The following is a 20,476-nucleotide window of genomic DNA, read 5'->3' on the forward strand; positions in this document are numbered from 1 at the left end:
TGTATTTTTAAAGAGACATACTCAGCCTGCTGTCCCCTCCCTCAGCCTCCGTTTCCTGAGCTCAGAAGCAGTTGAGGCCTGAGATAAGGATCGCAAAGACTGATCAAGGTGCGAGCGGCTTGTGTTGGCATTTCCGCTTTGCTTCACCACCCCAGACCCTGGCGCAACCTGCAAATATATTATCAAAGTGGTGTCGTTTGTAATGGGGGACTTTGCAGCCAGCCTTTGTCTTGTGATGGGACAGGGTGAGGGGTGGGGTTGTTTGCATGTCTTATCAAACGTCTCCGACTATTGAGTGGCAAGGCCCTCCGCCTTAAAGGGCCAGAGGCTCCCAGCTATCTCAGGGACTTGCTAGAAATCACCAGGCCACCCAATCTCCCAGATAATTGCCAAGTCCTTAGCAGACATGCACGCACATACAAACGCGCACCACGTACAGAAGAAAAAAGGCACACACACACAAACAAAAAACATACCCTTCATACACAAAAGAGGTGCGTACGCACCATGCACGGAATATAAACACACACCAGGCAGAGATACACTCGAAGATGCCCCAGCCCATCCTACACATAACACATGCACATCATACACGGAGGACCAGCAGACAATATACAAACATACACAATACCTCCATGCTTAAACGCACACACCTGACTCTCCTATGATAAGCACATGGCATGCAACCACCATACGCCTACGCAAAACATCCTCTTTGACACATGTACTCACACTTACATCACACACACGGAAGATAAGTACACACAAAATGGAAATATATGCAAACACCAGGAACCCAAACTGCATAAACCACGGGCATGGAATATAAGCACGCACTATGCACGGGCAACAACTCCATAATTTTTCACACACCCACACAAGAAAAAATAATCAACAAGCATGTAACACAAACACATGTACCCACCACAGATAAGCATACAGAATGCAGACATATGCACACCCACCACTACCACCCTGTAGCACTCATAAAAACACTACACAGCTGACAGACACAAACTCACGAAACGAACAGTAGGAATATTCACCATGAACACCCTCTCGCATACAGGCAACGCACAAACACCCGCCCACACTCTCAGAATACATACAAATGGACATACAAACACCATTATTCAGTGGCATCTTGACTTTAAATAAGCAGTCTCTGGAGCCACGCTGATCTAAGTGATAAGATATTCAGTTTAAAAATGTATCTGGATATCTTACCCTTGCCCGGAAGAGAGTATTTTAAAATCCAATCTGTATTGCATTAGGACGTAAATACAGCATGCAAGTGAAAGGCGTTTTGTGAAAATGACAAACTTTTGAAATCTCACATATTTGCGAAGTTTGTAAACTTTGCAAACTTTCAACAGCTGGTGGGAACCCTGGTTAACCCCTTCTGCTCCATACATTGTTTGCATACATTGTTTGCTGTACAAACACCTCCTTGGGTGACCTCCCTCTCTCTAATGAGATCCCCACCCTCCTTGGGCGACCTTCCCCTCTCTAGTGACATTCCCTCCCTCCTTGGGTGACATCCATCTCTCTAGTGATATTCCCTCCCTCCATCCTTATAACACAATCTCTTCTGTGACATTCCTTCTTTCGCACGAATAAGAGAAAAAGAGACAGGAGTGGAGCCAAATAGGAAGGTGTAGGCCGAATGGATAATTTGCAGGACCACTTAATTGCTTGCGCCCCTGGAAGAAAATGCGGAATCCTGCCTCCTACAGGGAGACTGTCTTAGACGGCATACTGAAGCAATTTTACAACAGCTGGTGGGCTGTCTGATGCCCACATTGTCTTGGGATCCACAGTCTCTACCACGACATGGCTGGGAGGCCTGCTAGATAAGATGAGTTGGCTGATATTGAATGTATTGGTAATCCCTACTGGTCCGGAGAGGGGAACAAAACTGCTAGTAAAATGGTCAGGCAGATCCAAGGAGCAGGCTGTGGTACTGCCATCCTTGAATCGCTCAAGGGCAGAGTGTGCCTTCTCACTGAATAGGCAAGATCAAAATAGAGATCTATTATTTTCTCAGTGGCAGGGCCACGAGGCTCTCCATTCCAGGAAGCTCTCCAGTCCTGTATCTGAGAAAGTGACCAGGCCACTGAAACCTTTTAAATTCTCAAACCAATTGTCTTCTGTGTACTGCAGTATCAATTCTCCTTCATCATATTGGTAAGTAACGTAATACTTGCCGATAAGGTTGTGAAATACTTGTGCCCAGCCACAAGGTAGTGGCAATGGGTTGCTTTAAGGCTGGCGCAAAAGGGATCAGGGCACAGCCCCAGCCAAGACAAGTTTGATTCAGAGTCTGAAAGTGCCATCAGATGGGTGTTGTCCTGTAGTGTTGATGCACAGAACTTGGTATCAGGATTGAGGATGTCAACAGAGCGGATGTGGAACCCATATTGGGTACAGAGTCCAACTGCACCAAGAATGGCCTGCCAGTGGATTCACAGTGGAGACCCTTCTAGTTCCTTGGAAGAGGGAGCCAGTAGAGTTCAAAAAATTTGCAGCATGGATTTGCGGGATTCGTCTATTTGATGTGAAGTCGCAGACAGGCCCGGAAATTCGGGTTGCTTCGGGACAAGACTCAGAATCCGCTCATGAGATCAGGAGCAAGCTAGTCACTTTTACACCATTTAAACCTTCTCCTCTGGAGGCAGAGTGGCAGGAAGGGGCAGGGTCCCGCTTGGACTTAGTTTTCTTTTTGGATTTGCCTGAGAATTTCAATCACGACTAGGTCCTGCCATGTGAATGACTTCAGGAACTGGACCTTCTGATGCTTGGTAATTTAAAGCTTTATATCACAATCCAGTATGGCCTTCGGGTTTATATGGGCGTGTTGCAAGGACCCTGCTCCTACACAGAACTGTGCACAGAGACCCAAGACATCAGTGAATTGAGGTGCACCACCTAGAAAACCCCAACCAGCTAGCATCAGTGTCACATTAGCTCTTCGTCCTATAGCAAAGTAACCAATGATTAGACAACCTTGAACATGCGATGTAGGACCAACTCAGGAATGGTGGGAAGGGAGAACACTCATTAGTTATACTCTCATACCAGTCCACAACAGGAGTAAATAAGAGACACGAGTAAGGTTAAAATATTTATTTTAACGACGTGTTCTCAGGTGCAGTATATTTGCCAACATAAGTAGACATAGGATTAAAAATAATATGATCAGCATTGTTACAATTCCATAAAACACAAAGGGAGAAATCATATTACAAAGGTCTTATAGCACCTATTTAGAACACCCTCCCTATCTAGGAACTATGTTTTATAAACTAATGAAGGTCTCTTAGGCTTGTACAGGGGACCACATTACCTCTCAGCTCAGCAAGAGTAAATCAAATCAGGATCAGCAAAAGCTCTCTGTATCCCTGGAAACTGAAAATCTTCCAAGTGTGTGAAATCATGGCACCAGTGCAATAATAAAGGCGCCAGAATCTCAGTTGGCTCACAGCTGTCATTTGCTGTGTCTACAAAACGTTAGCCGATCATTTCAAACAGCTACCATGTTATGATAACCTCGACTGCTTCATCACTCACTGTGCAGACTAGGGGCACAATGTAAGTCTAGGGATGTCGAAAACAAGCCTTTTCTCATGTGCAGACGTTTACGAAGCCTAACTTTCAAAAACAGCTATATACAGTGTCGTGTGCAAAAGCGGCAAAAGGTAAAATGGCGTTCAAACTTCTAATAAGCCATGCTAAAATAACAGGTGTGCTAACCAGGCTTAGGCCACACTACACCCTCCCTTGATCGGAGAACGCCCAATAAAGGGGGCAAGATATATAGAACGCAGAGTTCAAGTTCGAATGAGACAGAACCAAACACGATAATTGGGAGTACAAATCCGAATTAAAAAGTATCCAGTTCATTAAAACATTCATGGGTGGCCATGGTGTGACTAAGGGCCAGATGTAGGTAAATCTAATTTACCGATTCATAAATACCGAATTTTACCGATTCGGTATTTATGAATCTGTAAATGAGATGTAGGTAAAAAAAATCGGTATTTTTTACCAAATCGGTAAGATTCGGTATTTACCGATTCGGTAAATACCGAATCGGTATTTGCTATTGAATCCTATGGGCCTTGAAGCCCATAGGGAAACAGTAACGACTTACAGAATTCCCGCAAGCATACCACAACAATCTTAATTACTTAATAATAAATAACTACCGTTTGCAAGCAACATGAAAGTTGGTGTAATAGCCAGGGTGGGGGTGCCTTTTAAAACACACGCTAGATTCGGTGCGGTCATATTACATGAACCGTGCAGTTTCAAATTTCTACAGACTAATGAGTGATCTGGTGTGGAAGTGCAGTCTTCACCTTTTAAATAAACTTATTTTCCTCCCCTCAAGCATCTATATGTAAATGAGAGATTCCACACTTCATGGAGAAAAGTGCTACCTAAAGGCTCAAATCTGCCTATGGCATAATGTTTCCTGCATGATTCAAATTTAAACAGAGGGAAAGGTAGAGTTATTAACCCATGGATAAGCCAAACTTCCGAATTCGACTCGCCCACTGAGAATGAGAACAGCTCCAATTTTTCAATATTCAACAGAGAAAACGTGGCATCTTTCATCGACATAAATTGTTGTTTAACAGTCAAATTAAAAGGCAAAAATAAAGAAGTCATGTTCATGTAATCCTAAGGGACCCTCCCAGATTTTAACGTTTTAAACTGCATAACAAAACACAATTGATTTTGTCCATGGTACAGAACTGCAACATCTTCTTGTACAATATCAACAGATGAAACAATATTATCTAACGTCTAAATACGGGAAGAAAGGGTGTTAATGCTATTATCTACAACGTCAAGCACTTTTTCTAAATTGGCCTGATCAATAGCTCTGAGCCTAGAAGCAGCTTCAATCTGGGACAGTTTCCAAACCTCGTTGTAAACAGCATATATCCATCTTTTCGATCTGCCTGCTGCAGGACCTTTTACAAAATCATTTCAATCAACGATGTCAGTCAGTTTAGACAAATGCAATTTAACTGACGCTAAGGTAGAGAATTTGAGCCAACTCTGACACAACTTGCCTACAGAATAAGTTGTGACCAAATGTTGACTCTGAAATCGAGGATCTACTCTAATCTCTGTATAGCCAGGGGTCAGACCCAGAAATCTGTGCTGGCAGGAATCTGCACTTTTTTGCCACAGCAACCAGCCTTCGGGATTCATGCTGGAAGCATTAAAAGACGAATTTCTCAGCAGGGCTTGTAAATCACTAAGGGAAGTACTGGTGTAATTATTTCAACGGGGATATTCACCCAAATCAGGAAATGAAGGAGCATTTAATTTTTTTTTTTTTTTTTTTTTTTTTTTAGAGGTAGCCAATCCAAAGCAGGTGGTTTGTAAAATAGAAGCATTCAGAAACATATGGTTCGGGATGAGACATGCACGATGCAAAGCTTCAGTGCCTTGCACTTGCCAACTTTTAGAACCCTAAACAGATTTAAGATCAATGGTATCTTTCCACAGCTCATAGCCCCTACAGCCAACTGGTCAATAAAGGACTTTGAATACAGTAATTTCGGGTGGGTAAGTCTAACCATGGGAGAGGTCTTCTCAGACATCCTAAAACAAAATACATCAGGGCTGGATTGATTAAAATCAGTAAAGTAAGAAAACTTTTTCAACAGAGTTTTAGAGCTGCCTTTAACAGGTGCGGGACAATGTTCCCACAGAGTGTAATTTACCACATTTCTAAACCTGTTCGCTTTGTGCAGAAAGTGACTTCCATAGTGCTGGTAACAGAATAAATCTCCATAATTAGCAGAATCTAGATACAAATCTTCAGCATCAAAGGCAGCATAATATTTCAAATCAGAAAATAGAGCCTCTACGGCTTTGACGTCCCAATCAGAAGAGCGAATATTTTGTTTAACCACATCCCTCGTAGAAACACAAAGTACATTCAGGACATTAATAACCTCTGTGGGACCATGAATCTAGAACTTTACAGCATCCCATACAATCCCATCTAAAACGGGCCAAGCAGTTATAATCACAAATGTCTGATCCCTCTTCATTATGTGCGGAGAGGAGTGAGGTGCCAAAGTTCCATCAAATAGGTCTAATTGTAGTTCTTTCTTGAATGTAGTGTCCATTTCCAAAATAAAAAAAATACACCACAAATCCAACGAACATGAACAATTTTTTTTTTAAAGTACCAGCCAAATGTAAGTCTGCGTGCAAGAACCCAAAAATGTTTTTTAAAGCAAACAGCAAAAATTGAAACTTTTGAAGGGGACTTTGATGTGGTAGAGCCAATGTCAAATGAAAAACGTGATTGATTAGCCACACAAGTCTCCAAATCTGGCATAGACAAGTCAGCAGGGTAAGTATATTCAGTATCATTAAGAGGATCACCAGCCGGTGGTTTCAATAAAGGATTCGTAACTGTATCCATCTCAATGGCAACATCAGGCCTGATGATAGGATCTGGGGCCAAAACAGAGTTTCGCAGCATTGCTGGACAAGAGACTGCAGGTGTCATACTAAGAAGAACAGGCCACTCTGTGTAGTTTGACATTGTCAATGAAGATGTACCTGTTCCCCTTTCATCCAAGGGGAGGTAAAATGACTGTTCTTGTACCCTGCACACCAAGCACAGGAACTGGAGCTCGATAAGGGGAGCCGAATTCCTTCTTGTTCTCGACCTTCTCACGGACCAGTTCACCAACTTGGGGTAGCCAGCCGACTACTGGAATCTGCAACGCAGCATCAGATGTGGAGGGCAAATGTTCCTTTGCAAGACTGTCTCTGGTTTTTTGTAGGTCTGTAAAACATTAGAATGTTCATCTACGTCAAAGGATGTGGACAACGCCACCGTGTCTAGACCCTCAAGGTCCGTGACTAACATTTTGATGCCAAAGAGCATTTCGTATGGGGTCCGCCCACCCAGTGACCTTCTAGGGAGATTATTAAGTGCACGCCGAACGCTATTGAGGGGGGGTTAGCCAGTCTCGGCCTGTACCTAATACCGTAGCTGTCAAGGATTGCTTTAAGTCACGATTCATTCGCTCCACAATACTATTGCCCTCAGGCCGATATGGAGACTAAATTTTGACCTGACCCCCAAAGAACTCATGACATCCTTGTATGCCTTAGAGGCAAACGCCGGACCCTGGTCCGAATGGAAGGTACCACACGTAAAAATTCCCACAAAAACACGCAGATCCCTTATGACAGTTCTGGAATCAGCACTACGTTAAGGCCACACCCAGACAAAGTGCATGCAAGAATCAACTGCAACTAAGATGTACTTATACGCAGTATCAGAAGAGAAAGGACCACAGTGATCTAGATAAACACACGCAAGTGGTTTATTAGATATGTACAACTGTGTTTGGGGCGGGCGTGCAGCAGTTGAAGGTTCAATCTGCTGACAAATGTCACATTGAAGGACATAACCACGTGTTTGTTTGTACAAACCCCGCCACCAGTAACGTTATTGTAGAAGAGATACAGTAGCCGACATGCCGGCATGCGATGAGGCCATCCCAGCGTGGGCTGCTGTAATCAGACTGCCTTCGGTCCACGTTGGGGATTAACCGGTCACCAACGTCATTAATTCTCACATAAGGAACTTTATCAGGACTTAAATGATAAGAGTATTTCAAAGGGAAACCTCTCGGGTAATTACTTCCCTCCTCTGTTGCGGCAATAGCTGCCAAGATGTCATCATCAATCTTACTTTTGGAACGTGTAACTGCTGCTACCGAGTATGTTGCAACTGCTGTTTTAGCGTCTTCCTACGCAAGACTATTCCAAACAGCGTGAACTCTGACACCCTCGTGACCCAGAGTATTAATTACAAAGATGAGTGGGAGCCTTTCTTTAAGCTCAGCCACTCGAACCCAGATCATTTTATGTTTTATTGTGCGACCCTGGGAGTCACGATAGTCATTTTGAGTCCAAAATGTTAAATTGTCATTGTATGATTGAACACAGTAGTAAGAGTCACTTACGATAAAAGTAGTCACACCAGGAATCTGCATACTCCAATGCAAGCATCAGAGCACGAAGCTCTGCCAATTGGGCGGTACAGTCCCCTAATGACTGTGTATGCACGACATTGTTACTATGGTGGATGGTGAATTCAAGTCCAACCACTATTGTGCAGGCGGAAGAATATGCGTGCTTTGAACCTGTAGCCGCTTGCGCGAGACCGTCAGTGTAAATGATACAAAGGAAATCCTCTAATGGCCGCATAGTCAGAGGAGCAGGATGAACGAATTCATACTGCATAAACTCCTGATTCTGCTTAGAGGAATCAAACATGAACGTGACATCGGAGATGTCAAGGACGTAGCCCATTGTATCCCCTGTGGGTGCAAAGCCTTCGAATTTGGTACACTGGCTTTCGTCACTGCCTCCTAGGCAGGATACGGAGTAACAATCAAAAAGCACTTTCCCTTCGACAGTGCACGTTCGTTAAGAATCGCCATTTGCACTGCTGTCAAAACTTTTTCCACAGCGGAAAACCGCAACTCAGCCGAAGTGTACAAGTGTGACTTGTAAGCGATAGGTACTGTGTCATCCTCATTAAAAGTGAGGTACGTAAAACCCACCGCTCCGGTACGATTCATATCACCAGGTTGGCGTGGTTATCACAAGTTAAGAATTTAGATTCTAGAAGATCAGCCCTCAAAGATTGCAAGATGGCTGAATGTTCAGGCAACCAGCACGATTTGGTGAAAGTAGGTTGTATCAAAGCGTAAAGAGGCTTGATATGCTTGTAGGTTCGGCGGAAATTTAAAAAGCCCAGTAAAGATTGTAGTTTTTTCAGTGTTGTTGGAGCTCGCAGTTGTGCGCATTTCTCCAGGAAGTGAGGAGCCAAGCCTCGTCCTTCATTGTTGAGCTTGTAGCCCAGGAAAAACAGTGTACTCTGCAATGTGAGATTTTGCAAAGTTGAATTTATAGCTAAAGTCCGCAAAACAGCAAATTATGCGGTGAACACGGCACAAATGAGGCCATTCATCTGTGAGATAAATACCATCCACATACGAACATGCATCTGCGGCGAGTCCCTTCAAAAGAGAGACCAAGCGAGCGGCAAAGACGCCTGGAGTGTTTTTATAGCCCATACCCAAACGACGAAATTGGCGTTGTTTGCCACCACTGGTAAAAGCTGTCCATTGACTACTAATAGGGGACAGGTTGTGGGCAAAAACAATTTTGGATATGTTAAGTGTGGTTTTAAACCTTTTACGCACAAGACTATTCACTAGAGCAGAACGGAGTATTCTGTACCGCACACGTATGACAATGGGAGTTCAGGTGGCGGTAATCCAACACCAAACGGTACGAGCCATCCGGTTTGGTCACAGTAAAAAGAGGGTTATTCATCGGAGACACACGTTTCAATAACACCTTGATATTCCACTTGTTCAAGGATTTTAGCCAAGGGAGCTTTCCCTTCAAGCCGCATGGGGTATTGGGGTTGAGGCATAGACCGCAAAGGAATCTCATGTCAGGGGGAAAATTTGTCCCACCCACAGCAAGTACGGTACAAAGCAGGCGCAAGCGCCTTAGCCCAATCTTCTGCAAAATGTCGAGCCTGCTCCTTTGGCACTATGTGCGCAAAACTAGGGAGGATTACCTCCTCCCCTTGTGGAGCAGCTAAGACAAACGGTGGGGGCCAGTCGACCTCCGCCAACAAAATGTCATCGGCAGTAGTCCAATTATCCCAAAATACCCCTTTTATGGTACGTTGTATGTCACCTTCAAATAAAAGGACAATTTCAAAACGTCTTTCAGGGGGAGCCACTCTGGCGTCAGCTGTCTCAACTACGACAAATTTATCAGTCGCGGTCACCTTCAGTAGTGGACGCAGGGCCTCTCGCACTATGATAATTTCCGCCACGCTGTCTAACAGTGTAAGCACCCATGTCAGATTCCGAAGCTGCGTTCTCACCATCTGTGGCATATCTCGCTGTTACAGCAGCAATTTTCTTCTTTTGAAACTGGGGCCTTTGACGCGGTGACTCGTCCTGCTTGCCCTTTCCGTCAGCCTTGTGCTGCTGCTCACAGCTCTGTTGGGCCCCTGGTCCTCTGCCACCGCCTGTTTCCTGCAAAGAGCGAGGAGAACGTTGTTCAAGAACCTGAAATCTATCAGGTGACTTAATTGAAGTGCGGTCACGCAAGTCGTACGTACGCTCGGCAGAGGCAGTTATAGGTGAAGCAGGACGGGAGCCCTGTTTCTGTTGCGGTTTCCCCTGCATTTTATTCTTACTCCAATGTTGTTGTTTCTGAACTTTCTGGCGATCATCTTTATCTGAAGTTGCCGACTGAGTTTGCTGCTGTGCTTGTTTTTTAGCAAAAGGCTTAACACCCAAACTATTACGGCCAATGGTCTTATAAGCCTCCGTAATAATTTCCGGTAACTGACAGGGTTTTTCGGCTTCGGGAACATCGCACAAAGCATTAGACACTTGGAAACTCACCGCATCCCCCTTAACATTAGCAAGGACGAGATCGCGAACATGTCAAACGATCCAACGAGTCGCATTTCCAACTCTACAGCCGCTCCGGTCTGAGTTCATCTTGAACGCGTTTAATGACCGAGGGAAGGACAGCCACTGATGGGGTGCCGAAGCACCTAGTATAGACTGCCGCAAAAATCATACCCCATGTGGTATAGTCATTTACGTCCCGCACTACGTCTTTTTGCAAACTTATAGTAAGGATCCTGTGTTTTTCCAGAGGAGTGGGATTAGGAAATACTGCCTCCAGTTGGTCAAATTTCTCAGCAAGCCAGAAAGGCATCTCATCCTTATCCTGGGTACGCTTGCCCATAACCACATTAACCATAACGGGAGTAAGCTTCAGCCCGTTGGGTCCAACTGGATGCACCGCACCACCAGGGGCCCGACCGGGGAGGTTACAGGAAATATAATGAACCAGACCCCTTATCACTGCCACCCCAGAGGTATAAAGGGGCCTTAATTCAACAGCTGTACAACGTCCCGCAGCAGGGTGCTGGGTAAAACCAGCTAAAACAGGCCAAGAAGCGCCTGGAATTGACAACGGTCCCATTCTGACCGCCGTCATAGTGTGGGGGATGGCGCCATTAAACCAAACACAATCCTGCCAAGAAGAAATCGGAACTTCCTGTGTTCTATATGGAGCGTATTCTGAAGACACAGCAGTCGGAGTGTAAGTATTAAACACATTAGTATTAGCATCAACCGCAGGAAACGTGACCCATGAGTAAAACAGCTCAAACGGGTGCGCTGCGTCACCCTTTACAACAAAAACAACTGCCATGCCTTCCAAAGAGGCGTTGAAATCCTGCAAGCCTGTGCACCGGGATATCAACGGCAGCCATAATGACACAGAAAGAGCCAAGTACAATGTAATAAAATGAAGCACAACTGGGTAGCAATTCAATAGAAAACGTTTTAAAATATCAAGCTTGATAAGACCTATAAAACTATAGGTAGGTTTATCCGTCACCACTGTCAACCAGAAACAATAGGGAGGGGGGTCGTGGACTGATATAGCACTATTTGAGAGTCTCACAATAAGACCACTAGGTTAGGTGCGCCTTGTTGCAAGGATCCTGCTCCTACAGAGAACTGTGCACAGAGACCCAGGACATCAGTGAATTGTGGTGTACCAGAAACTCACCTCACTACCTATAAAACCCCAACCAGCTAGCATCAGTGTCAAATTAGCTCTTCGTCCTATAGCAAAGTAATCAATGATTAGACAACCTAGAACATGCGACTTGGACCAACTCAGGAAAGGTGGTAAGGGAGAACACTCTTTCGTCATACTCTCATACCAGTCCACAACAGGAGTAAATAAGAGACACGAGTAAGGTTAAAATATTTATTTTAACGACGTGCTCTCAGGTGCAGTATCTTTGCCTACATAAGCAGACATATGATTAAAAATAATATGATCAGCATTGTTACAATTCCATAAAACACAAAAGGAGAAATCAGATTACAAAGATGGTGAAAACAGGTCTTACAGCGCCTAGTTAAAACACCCTCCCTATCTAGGAACTATGTTTTATAAACTGAAGAAGGTCTCTTAGGCCTATACGGGGGACCCCATTACCTCTCAGCTCAGCAAGAGTAAATCACATCTGGATCAGCAAAAGCTCTCTGCATCCCTGGAAACGAAAAATCTTCCAAGTGTGTGAAATCATGGCAACTGTGCAACAATAAAGGCGCCAGAATCTCAGTTGGCTCACAGCTGCCATTTGTTGTGTCTAAAAACGTTAGCCAATCAGTTCGAACAACAGCTACCATGTTATGATAACCAGGACAGCTTCAGCACTCACATCGTGCCCCTAGTCTGCACAGTAAGTCTAGGGATGTCGAAAACAAGCCTTTTCTCATGTGCAGACATTCACGAAGCCTATCTTACAAAAAACCCTATATGCTGTGTTGTGTGCAAAAGCGGCAAAAGGTAAAATGGCGTTTAAACTTCTAATAAGCCATGCTAACATAACATGTGTGCTAACCAGGCTTAGCCTGTGTGCAAAATTGCCTAGGCAGTCAAGGAATTACAATTAAACTAAACAAGTGGGAAACCAAATCAAGGACAATTGAAAAAGTATATGGGTAATAAAAAACTCGCTATGTTTTAATAAAAACACAATTACAATTCATTGATCAACACATACAATGTACAATAAAGATTAAAATTAAACAACTGAATGCTGAAAAGTCACAGAGAGAATGTTACATTAAAAACAATGACCATATTAGTTTATAACAAGAACACCAATCAAGGGGTGCCCATAAATCAATAATATAGTACTCGACGCGCGTTTCGGCGACTGAACGCCTTCCTCAGGAGCCACAAAGACAATCTGAAATGATAATACAGAAACATTACATAAGAAAAAACGGTACTTTATACCTTTTAAGGTGTGGCAATAAAAACATGCATACATCGTTCTATATTACAATTAACTTGAAAAGGCCATTCCATCTATACAAGAAAAACAATTGTCACCAAGAGAAAAGGTTTCCCAAACAACTTTGTTTACTTTATGTTCACTGATTGGTACATATAATCTGATATTACAAGAGTACAACACACAATTAATTTCTAGACTTGTTAGGATACACTATGAAAGCATAGGCCATGAAAACATACATTTCGCTCTCACATGTTTAATAGGTTCATGTAGTCAGGTACGATGATAATACTTAGAACAACTTACTTAACACAGACCAGGGATTTGCTCGGTCAATGCTCAAAGGTTTGTATATATTTGGACCAATTTTCATCTAAAACAGGAAGGAAAGGGAAGCGGGAGGAGACGGTGTTTAAGAGAAATACCAATTTTAATCTTTTCGAAAAAATAAAAATTATATAAAAAATGAATAAAGAAAAGGGAGGGGGGATACACACTTGTTACGAGATTTGGGCACAATTGTGGCATTGGTGCAAGCAGCCAAGAGCATTTGTTGGATTATAATAGCGTATTTCTTATTTGTCAGGGGTGCTTAAACAGTTAGTTGCTTCCTCATTCTGTTGGAAAATGGTGCGCACATACATAATTAAATGTTGCCTGCTTCATCTAGAAAACTATATCTTTCATGCCAGTTGTTCTACAGTGGTATCGCGATTTACGGGCCACAAGAATGGGGGGGGGGGGGGGGGGAGGGGAAGGGTGTTTACAAGAAAATATGTATATGCATAGTACCTGCAGAGTGATGTCTCTGGAAATGGATGCGTCTAATCTGGTTCCGACGAAGGGCGATGTTCACCACGTGTGATAAAAGTGATAAAAATCTGTAAACAGATATGCATCCATTGGTCATAATTTATCACAAAGGTTCGGTATAGATCGTTGTTCGATTAATAGGCTAGCTCAATATATAAAAAAGGCTAACATGCAATATACCTGAAGATGCAGGAAGAGAAATGATACGCGAAATCGACCAAAAGTTTCCATGCGATATAATGCTGCATAGAACGCTAGTTTTAAAGCTGTCAGGCAGTTTCACTTAATGAGACCACGCGTCTGGAAACTTACCCGTTTTAGGAATATATATGGAATTACGGACGTGCGGTTTGGTTAACACCCATGGGAATAGGTTATGCTTGACGGTTTCAATTCTTAGAGGTCGCACCTGCAATATATAGAAAATGTGTACAGACTGTCAGCAAACGCGTGCTGCACTTATAAAGTATACCGACCAAAACCAACAGAGCTAATGCAGCCTACTAGGGGCATTAATGATAATGAAAGACGTAATACAAGGGAACATGGCTCACCTGGAGGTAGCTGAAAAAATGCCTAAATATTTGGGATGCTGTGAGGCATTTTTAAGCGGCTTTATAAATCTCCGTGATGGTGCTGTTAGCCGAAATTCCGCTATGGATGGTATTTAAGATATCCGGGGCGGTCGGACCTGTAGGGTACAGATGAAGTCTCATTACATGCCTCTGTGATAGTATAACACTATCATGTGATAAAAGGCTAAACAGGGGATCTCTCCCATAATGATGGCGGAAACAGAAAGGATGCGACTCTCACCTTCCGTGAAGTTTGATGTACCCGGTATCGGCGCACTCGGACGCTTAGGCCACACTACAGGCGCACTCATTGCAGGCCCTGGAATGGTGTTGTAACCCTAACCACCAGGAACATATCTGATGGTGATCAGTTACAGTTTGTGACAGTCCCTGCAGAATTTCAAGCCCATAGTATTTGTTGGTGACATTACCCTTGCACATTAGTTAAAATTAGCTAAACGTTTCAGTAGGAAACGTTCACTTTGGAGACTTGGGGTGGTTCTGGATGCATGTTTGGTGGCACGGAAAGAAAGGAACAGACGTCGGTGCACGTGTGGTGCTTTTATGTGGCTCTGCATTTCACTTCTGGAGCAGGACATCATTGGTGTGGAGCTGCATAATGGCACCTACTGGCAAGCAGGTGTACGGGTTGAAAATTTCCAGATTCAGCCTGACACCTGGGACTTATTTAAAATATGTGGAATCTCGAACCAGTTCGGTTCGTGTTAGTAGAAATTTTCTTGTGGATAACTGTATGCATGATAAAATTCATTAAAAAAAACCAAGAATTTGCAATGCAATAGGTCTTGCATTTTGGTGAGTTTGAGCTATTTGTAAATGCCAATGCCTTTTCTTTATATGCTTTAAAAACCTGCATGCGGTGCGTAAACACACACTTTGCACTTATAGTCTTTGCTAACGAGAAGCAAGGCTGGCAGTAAAAGAGACGCAGTTACTGCCAACATTACTTCTCATAAGCGACAACTATAAGTACAAAGTGCGTGTTTACACACCACTTACTGATTTTTAAAACACAAACTGCATTGTTATTTAAAATGCCAATAGCTGAAACTCACAAATGCGGGACCTATTGCATTGTGATTTGATGTGTTGAATAGGGTGCAATATGTAAACTATTCATGTCCTAATTGTCGTTAAATAAAAAATGTCCCGGTACCTGTCCATATGTATTGATTAATTGTAACATTACATTTCTGTACCAAATAAGCAGACATTATCACACGTCACGTAAATTTGAGACTAAACCTGCAGTGCCATCATGGTTCTGACATATGTTGTTTATATGCTATTATATATGGCATTTTTGTGTTTTTGAACAATGACTGTATGCACAAACAAAATGACCAAGACTGCTGGTTGTAATATTTTTTCCAAAAAATAGTTTTATAATTTGTGTATCATTTTGATAAACAGCACAGAAATAGTTCCAATAGAAATTCACCATGTTACTTGCGGCCATTGAAGGTGCCAAATCGGGAGCTTCCATCGTGCTGATTGTAGCCACAGAAGTGGCCGAGAATGCCTCCATCACTGTTGGCTGGCTCAGGCAGCTTTCCACTCCAGTCACCCACAGCTTACGTCCCTCTGTGCCGCTATCCTTCATCGTGGAGCCTGTGTCTTCATTTTTCTTCAAAGGCACATCGCGCCGGGATTGACCTGAGCCGCGCACAGCAGTGACAGAAGCAGCGGCCTCCTTTTCGGGGGTCTTTCAACAACAATTCCTTCGTGGGCTTATGTGCTTTTGGTCCCATCTTCACTCCGCGGATCGGGCACCCCAGCGGCGCCTCAACTATAGCTCCGATCTCTTGAAGTATTGCTTCACTAATTACAACCAGTCCCCTGGATCTCAGACGCAGGCCACGGTGCAATACCCAATCAACCAGCTGGTCAGTCAGGTAAGTGCGGAACGGCATGTCAGCATTTTATCTCCATTCCATCATAACGCTCGGATTGAGAGTCTCGGCAGCGACTCTCACGGAGGTCAGTCTGCGGCCATCTTGCCCCCCTCCACAAGTCTTTACTTATTTGTAATACATTTTATTATGTATTTGTATTAAGTCTTCTCTGTCAAAATATTTTTAATCCATTGAGAAAACTGATTGATTGAGAAATCCAAAACATGACAATCAGGACACTTCTTAAGCGCTCTACATAGCTGTGAGGGTCTCAAGGCGCTGGGGGGGGAGAGGAGGGGGTGAGGGGTGCTGCTACTGATCGAAGAGCCAGGTCTTGAAGAGTCTTCTGAAGGCCAGTGGGTGTTGGGTCTGCCGTAGGTTGGTGGGGAGGGTGTTCAAGGTCTTGGCGGCGAGGTGGGAGGAGGATCTGCCGCCGGCGGTTGTTCTTCGGATGCGGGGGACTGTGGTGAGGGAGAGGCCGGCGGAGCAGAGCTTGCAGGTGGGGGTGTGGAAGCTGAGTAGTCTGTTGATGTATGCTGGGCCGGCGTTGTGGAGTGCTTTGTGAGCGTGGATGAGGAGCTTCAAGGTTATCCTCTTGTTGACGGGGAGCCAGTGTAGGTCTCAGGTGGGGTGTGTAGTGGCTGCGGCGGGGGATGTCAAGGATCAGCCGTGCCGAGGAGTTATGCGTTGCAGCCGTCTCAGGAGGTTGGTCGATGTTCCTGTGTAGAGGGCTTTCCGTAGTCCAGCCTGCTGGTGACGAGGGCCTGGGTGACTGTTCTTCTCGTTTCGGTAGGGATCCACTTGAAGATCTTGCGGAGCATACGGAGGGTGTTGAAGCAGGATGAGGAGATGGCGTTGACCTGCTTAGTAATGGAGAGGATGGAGTCGCGGATGACCCCTAGGTTGCGTGCATTGGTGGGTGGGTGTCGGGGCTGATCACAGTGAAGTCGGCCACCTGGAGTCGTCCCAGGCTGAAGGGGTGGAGCCGAGGATGAGGACCTCCGTTTGTCAATAGTTGTGTAATTTTTAAAAATAAATAATTGCACATTTTTATGGTTAAGCTGTTTTCGTTTTATATATTTCACAGCAGACAAAACTTTTGTTTAGAATTTGTTTCTATGATAAATAAGATATATAGCAAATGATCCATATCTAATGAAGCTCTAGAATACAGTGCTTTTTTTAACCGACAAAACAGTCTCGTGGAAAGGGACTCTTTTTCTGATACTGCTACCCGTCCCTTTTCGTTGACTTAGGGTATCTCCCTCTAATTTTGGCCTTAACTAGATCCTGCCATATTGTACCAGCAACATCACTACTTGGGCCCCAATCTGTGGATTTTATCAACAGCGCTGTAGAAGACTACAAACATTATTCTGTTCATTGGGAATTCTCTGGAAAAATTGTTACTGGCAAATGAAGTGCTTGGTTATGGTTCTTTACACCCTGGATGCAAAGTGGCCCAACAATAGCTATCAACTTTATAAAATGCCTAGAGAAAAATGAAACTCTACCACATTAGAGCCAATTCTCATGGCTTTACTCTGGGTCATAGCCTGTATATGCATAATGGATGAGTAACTCTGCTCCCCAAGCGACTGTATTAATCTCTGCGAGTGCGCTCTATATTTTGTTCAGTCTCAACTTATTTTTCACATAGCCTTATATTTAGCAAAAAGAGAATAGAAAGGAGTTAAAAAGGCAACTTTCAGTGGTGCCCTTTTATTTGAGCTCATATTAAATAAAGTGGAATTTTGAAAATAACACAATATGTTCAGCACAAACAAATAAGTTAACATACTAAATTTTCACTCTTTATTTATAGTACGTGCATATCATACAAACTTTAGCTGTTACCTTTACTCTCTTGGAACCATATTCAAGACTTGACATTTGAATATTAGAATGAAACATGGTTACATGGAGAATCTGTCAGAGTAGTAGACCGCTTCAGAGAATTGTCTGGTTCCAGCAATGTTACTGAATAGTGCACTCTTTTTGAACACTACAAATCACAAAGTTGAACATGGTATCATACAACACACCTTCTGTCACTCATACTGGCTCTGGTAGACCCAAACGCAATTAAATGAAACACGAGCTTTAAAATCCATTCAAACACAACCTGCCATTTCACTTTGTAGATGCACTACCATAATTTCAGCATATTTCATAAAAATGTTGGTCTACAATAGTAGAAAATAAAAATGAACTTAACCTCCAGCACGGCACCAAAAAGGGTCCAACCTTGTCATCCACCTTTTGAAATTAAGTTACATTCTGTAGCATTCCCTCTGTAAAAGTGAGACTATCTCACGTGCTTTAAAAGTCCAAGTCAGATACTCAGTGCATAAGTTTCTTCATAGCTGGCATCGCTGAACTGTCTGATTCAAATAAATATACGGTATTCCACAAACTGGGAAGCATTAGCTGGGAAAGGAATGCAGCAATTTGACCATGTCTGAAATAAGGTAACTGCACAGTTGCAGTAAGACTAAACAGCTCCTGCCAATTCAGACCACATGACTACAGGTCTGGAAAGGATAGACAACCAGCCAGTGTTCATGTCCGGAAACACATTTAGTTTATCCACTTTTGACTCTTAGCTGCTCCTCGTCTCCCATTAAACCACAGAGAGATACAACTCCCATCTGCACACTTGCGGGACAGGTGGTGTGCCCCTTCATTGAGTCAATAGGCCACTTTTCTCGTTTTTCACTTTCAAAAACTCTGCCATGCTGGAGAAGTACTTCTGGTTGGTTTCTGCCACCTTCTTCTCTGCAGCCTGAGGGTTAACAATTTCCAGGCCCTAAAAAAAAAAAAGGCAGCCAAGATAAGCAGAAGAAAATGAAAGCAACAATTTAAAGACGTAAATATTGCATATAAAAACTTAACAGCATCAAAAGGATCAGCAAAAACTGCGATCTGTAGGACTAAATGAACACGCAAGGCAACTCCCGACCACAGCATTAAAGTATTTTTTACTAGCCATTAAACTAGACCTTAGCCATTATACGTGTCACACACTTGAGTCCGTTTTTTACCATTCCGTGAGAATATAAAGCTTTATCTAAACTTCTAAAGTATACATTCCTTTCTTAAAACCCTGGCTCGTTAAAGAAAAATAAGTCAATGTTCCCGTTTCCCATTGCCTTTTGTGATTCTTGGTGGGCTAAATCTTTTAGCTCATCTGGCATTATGTCACAGAAGAAACTTGACCTCCCCAATTAGAGTGGGCAGCAGGATACAGGGAAATACGGTCTTGAGACTGACATTTGAAAGAAATCAAAAAGCACACAGCCATTATAGGTCGCCACACCTTGCAAAAGCAAGGTATTCCCATATAGATCAAAACCAACTGTGGTATCCCCTCTCCCAAGTGTTCACTCATTTCATGACTGCTGATTAAATGTTCATGGTTTCTTCTACTTACAAAACAAAAGTTAAATCCATTTAAATTCATCTGCATGGAAGTTTAAAGAGGGCAGAAGATACCGCAACAATGGTTTCTATTTGGCCAGAGGGTAGGGTTGTGTGCCATGAATGGTTTCAAGGCTCGCTCTACCTTCCTAGCTGGAGCAGGTGACATCACTCAGAGCTCAATGGGCTGGAACCAGTCTGCCATTGGAAGCTTAAGAGGAACATGGGGCGGAGCCCACTAATGTCTACCTACTGGTTTTTCTCAGAAAAGAGGTAGTGGTTAATTGTCATCTTTAGAGGACTGCTTTTAATCTGCTCTTATCTCAAGCGTATCACTGTATGCCCTCTGAATCGCTTGGAAAACCTGTACACTCCGTTTGATCCCCTTCTCAGGACTAGCCTTACCTGTTGGGTGGTAGGGGCTTCCAATATCCTTCCTTTGTTAAAAGTAGGCTCCTCCTGTAGTGAAAGTTGCCTCTCTCCTTTGCACAAAGAGAAAAGGAAGTTTAACTTGCCCAAAGAGAGGAGATGTTGCCTTCTAGTGAAATCAAGAACACAGACGTGTTTCTTTGAAGTTCACATTTCTGTGTAAGAAGATTCGAATTCTCAGATCCTAATCACTCAATGTTTCTAGCTCAAGGCCACAAAGCTCTATGCCTACAGATGCTAGACCACTAGACTTGACAGGAAAGAAATGGTGATGGAATATTTACCAGTTCTATGTCATGGGGTTCGGAAAACGGTCGCTGGTATGCAGTGTTGCACTCAAGAGTTACTGATCTGTATACGAAGGTGGCCTTGCCTATAACTGTGCAAAACAA

The 20,476-nt window shown here is 43.4% G+C and overlaps 2 protein-coding genes and 1 long non-coding RNA gene across 7 annotated transcripts in view; 1 reads left to right on the plus strand and 2 right to left on the minus strand.

Moving 5' to 3' along the window:
* The window catches only part of TFPT (TCF3 fusion partner), a 536,610-nt gene that overhangs the window by 115,373 nt on the left and 400,761 nt on the right, over nucleotides 1-20,476 (plus strand). The window lies entirely within an intron of this gene.
* On the minus strand, nucleotides 11,873-15,276 carry LOC144770478 (uncharacterized). Its single transcript, XR_013598908.1, has 5 exons — nucleotides 14,299-15,276; nucleotides 14,057-14,153; nucleotides 13,724-13,812; nucleotides 13,238-13,304; nucleotides 11,873-12,880 (listed from the first exon to the last, which is right to left on the minus strand). It is a non-coding gene; the product is annotated as an uncharacterized LOC144770478 (long non-coding RNA).
* Nucleotides 18,024-20,476, minus strand: part of PRPF31 (pre-mRNA processing factor 31) — a 205,509-nt gene continuing 203,056 nt past the window's right edge. For all 5 annotated transcript variants that reach the window (XM_078655005.1, XM_078655009.1, XM_078655007.1 and 2 more), the window contains one exon: nucleotides 18,024-19,044. In XM_078655005.1, coding sequence (XP_078511131.1) covers nucleotides 18,919-19,044 — 126 coding nt within the window. In that variant the 3' untranslated portion in view covers nucleotides 18,024-18,918. The remainder of the gene's footprint in view (nucleotides 19,045-20,476) is intronic.

Source organism: Lissotriton helveticus, chromosome 7 (genome assembly GCF_964261635.1).
Source record: "Lissotriton helveticus chromosome 7, aLisHel1.1, whole genome shotgun sequence".
In the NCBI taxonomy this organism is placed as follows: domain Eukaryota; kingdom Metazoa; phylum Chordata; class Amphibia; order Caudata; family Salamandridae; genus Lissotriton; species Lissotriton helveticus.